The sequence below is a fragment of the Lolium perenne genome, chromosome 2 (assembly GCF_019359855.2).
Source record: "Lolium perenne isolate Kyuss_39 chromosome 2, Kyuss_2.0, whole genome shotgun sequence".
NCBI lineage: Eukaryota > Viridiplantae > Streptophyta > Magnoliopsida > Poales > Poaceae > Lolium > Lolium perenne.
This window is the reverse complement of record NC_067245.2, coordinates 43,664,553-43,667,072: the sequence shown is the minus strand read 5'-3', so window position 1 is coordinate 43,667,072 and position 2,520 is coordinate 43,664,553. Positions and strand designations below refer to the sequence as shown.

Below are 2,520 nucleotides of genomic sequence, written 5' to 3'. Positions count from 1 at the left end.
ATTTTTTTTGTGGCGTCTGGCGTTGTGGTTGCGCTGAAAGTAGGGTTAACAAGGCTGGTGCATTGATTCCTCCTGAAGATGAGTTTGCGGAAGATGGCGGCGGCAACACAAGCGTGTGCTGTGGTGCACGTGGAGAGTTTGTTGGACCGGTAGCGCTACTAGCTAGTCGTGGGGAAGGTAGTTGAAGCCTTCGGTATTTAGATGAGGTGCATCGCTGTGTTTGTCAGGGCAAGTGATCCTGTCATAGTAGTCAGACCGCCTTCATCAATTTTTGTAGGTTTATTGGTCTGTTGCTAGGATGGTGGTTTTGGTTTGATCATCATTTCTCTGGGTCAAACATCCATTTCAAAAAAAAAAAGATTCTGAATTTGTTTATAAATAGCGTGTATGAAGAATGTTTTAAAACAAATTGTTACACCACAAATCCCACTAGAAATGAATACACCATTAGATAAGAAAAATCAAATAAATAACAAATGGGAATCCAAAGTAAAAGCACACGACAAAATAATAATTTATTGTTAACCACGAGCATAAAAAAGCTTGGGCATGAATCTGATCAGCTGGTCTAGTTAGTGTTCAAGACACGGCAGCTCCTCCTAATCTCGCCATTGGCAACTGTCTTGGTATCAATGGCACCCATCTTCACCATCGCCGCCTTGAATTTTTCCTCCCATTGGTTTGTGTCCTTGGCGTTTGCTCGCACCGCGTCGCTCGTGTCTGTTGCCATCATGAGTGCAGCGTCCGACGTGAAGAGCACCTCATGGCTGAGAACATTTTTGTAGTACTTGTTGTCCAGCTTGTCAGGGGTCTTGTTGTCTTGTACGACCGTGTTGTCGGTGCCGGAGTTTGATTGACATTGTTGCTGCAGAGTGCTTTTGAGTCTAGCATCCATGTCGGAGGAGTTCGACGTGAGGCGATCAGAAAAGGATGAGCAGTGGGAAATCCCGATGGTGTGCGCGCCGGAAAGGGTAACCATCTCGTCGGTGTTGAGACCTTTGAAGGCAAACCCGGCCTTGAGCTGCTCCACGGTGGCAAAGGGAGGGGGGAGGTTGGGGAGCGTCTCGTTTATAAGAGACACAAGTCCGTCGTAGCGGCCAGCAGGCATGTCGAAGTAAACCTTCTTGTTGCTGAGGAAGTAGGTGGCGTCACGCCCGGCGAAGGCCACAATGTCCGCACATGACACGACATTCCCACATTCCTTCTCGATCCTGGCCTTAGCAGCGTCGATCACTTCAAAGCCACGCAGACTCAGGTTTGGGATGCCGAACTTCTCAGTCGCACTGTTCGGATCAGCTGTATCTAGCAACACGGAAGCGTCGCAACCCTGTAGCCAAACCATCATGCATCCATTAAGTACACACGGACATCAACCCTATATTTTGCAACTCATGTCTTATAAAGTGGCATGTATTATATGTATCAGCAATTCAGCATAGATATCTTACCCTGACGAAGCAGTCATGAAAGAATAGACGGATAAGCCCCGCCATGATGCCCTTGCTGGCGTCGCGCACTGCTTCTCTAACAATGTCTTCTGCGCGGTAGCATGTCTTCTGGTAGTAACCAACCGTGAGCCCCGAAGGAGGTGAGCTCGGAGTGGGTGGCGGAGGGCTAGGTGTGCTGGGGGTGTACGGTGGTGGGCTAGACGGAGTACTCGGGGAAGGTGGCGGCGGGCTAGGTGTGCTTGGGCTGTATGGTGGAGGACTAGATGGTGCAATCGGCGTAGGCGGAGGAGGGCTAGGTGTACTCGGAGTGTACGGTGACGGCATGGGGTGGGGATACCCGTAGCCTGCCTGGCACGGACGACCCACGCAGGCCACCAGCGCGAGGACCGTCAGGGCGGCGGTGAGCTTTGCCATTTTCGCTGGTTAGCTCCCTCACTAGCTCGTGCTGCTCCCGGTGGTGTGTATCGTGAGCTTGGGTGGTGAGCTTGGGTGGTTACAAGCCGCCTATTTATAGCTAATTAAAGCTATCTTGCTCCAAGCCTCCAAGGAGAGGGGAGCGAAGAGAAAGTGTGCGCCTCTGCACTCTGAAGTGCAAATGTGCTATCGTGCGTGCAAGGAATGTTTCAGGAAATGAACGTGCGCAGCACAATCTACCAATGGATTGCAGCTCAAGCAGTTGACATACCGTACGAGCGTTAATTAAACAGCTGTCGCCGTACCTGCGTTAAGCTGATACGACTAAGCGATTTTTTTAGTAATATGAAATTTTTATTAATTTCCGGAAATAGCACTCAATCTCAAACTATTTCAATTTTGTGATTCGGTTGGTCAGCTGCTGATCGATCGGCCTATAGAAGGCCAACAGTGTGTTGGCCGCTTCTGCCATGTCAGATGGCAGCCCTAATAGTGCTATAGTTGGCCGACCGGCATGCTACCAACCGACCGGCTCGCTAATAGAATATTTTGTGAAGTTGTACACTGTTGTGGGTATACTTCATGGGTGTACCATCGACATTGCCTAGATCCGGCAAGCCCGGGTGGCCCACAGATGGTGATGTGGCATGTGGCCCAT

The 2,520-nt window shown here is 50.1% G+C and overlaps 1 protein-coding gene across 1 annotated transcript; it reads right to left on the bottom strand.

The window, feature by feature from the left end:
* Positions 1-386: 386 nt before the first annotated feature.
* On the bottom strand, positions 387-1,907 carry LOC127329898 (peroxidase 2-like). The gene is made up of 2 exons (XM_051356308.2): positions 1,449-1,907; positions 387-1,327 (listed from the first exon to the last, which is right to left on the bottom strand). The coding sequence occupies exons 1-2, from the start codon at positions 1,860-1,862 to the stop codon at positions 569-571; spliced, it is 1,173 nt and encodes a 390-aa protein (XP_051212268.1). The 5' UTR covers positions 1,863-1,907; the 3' UTR covers positions 387-568.
* Positions 1,908-2,520: the final 613 nt, after the last annotated feature.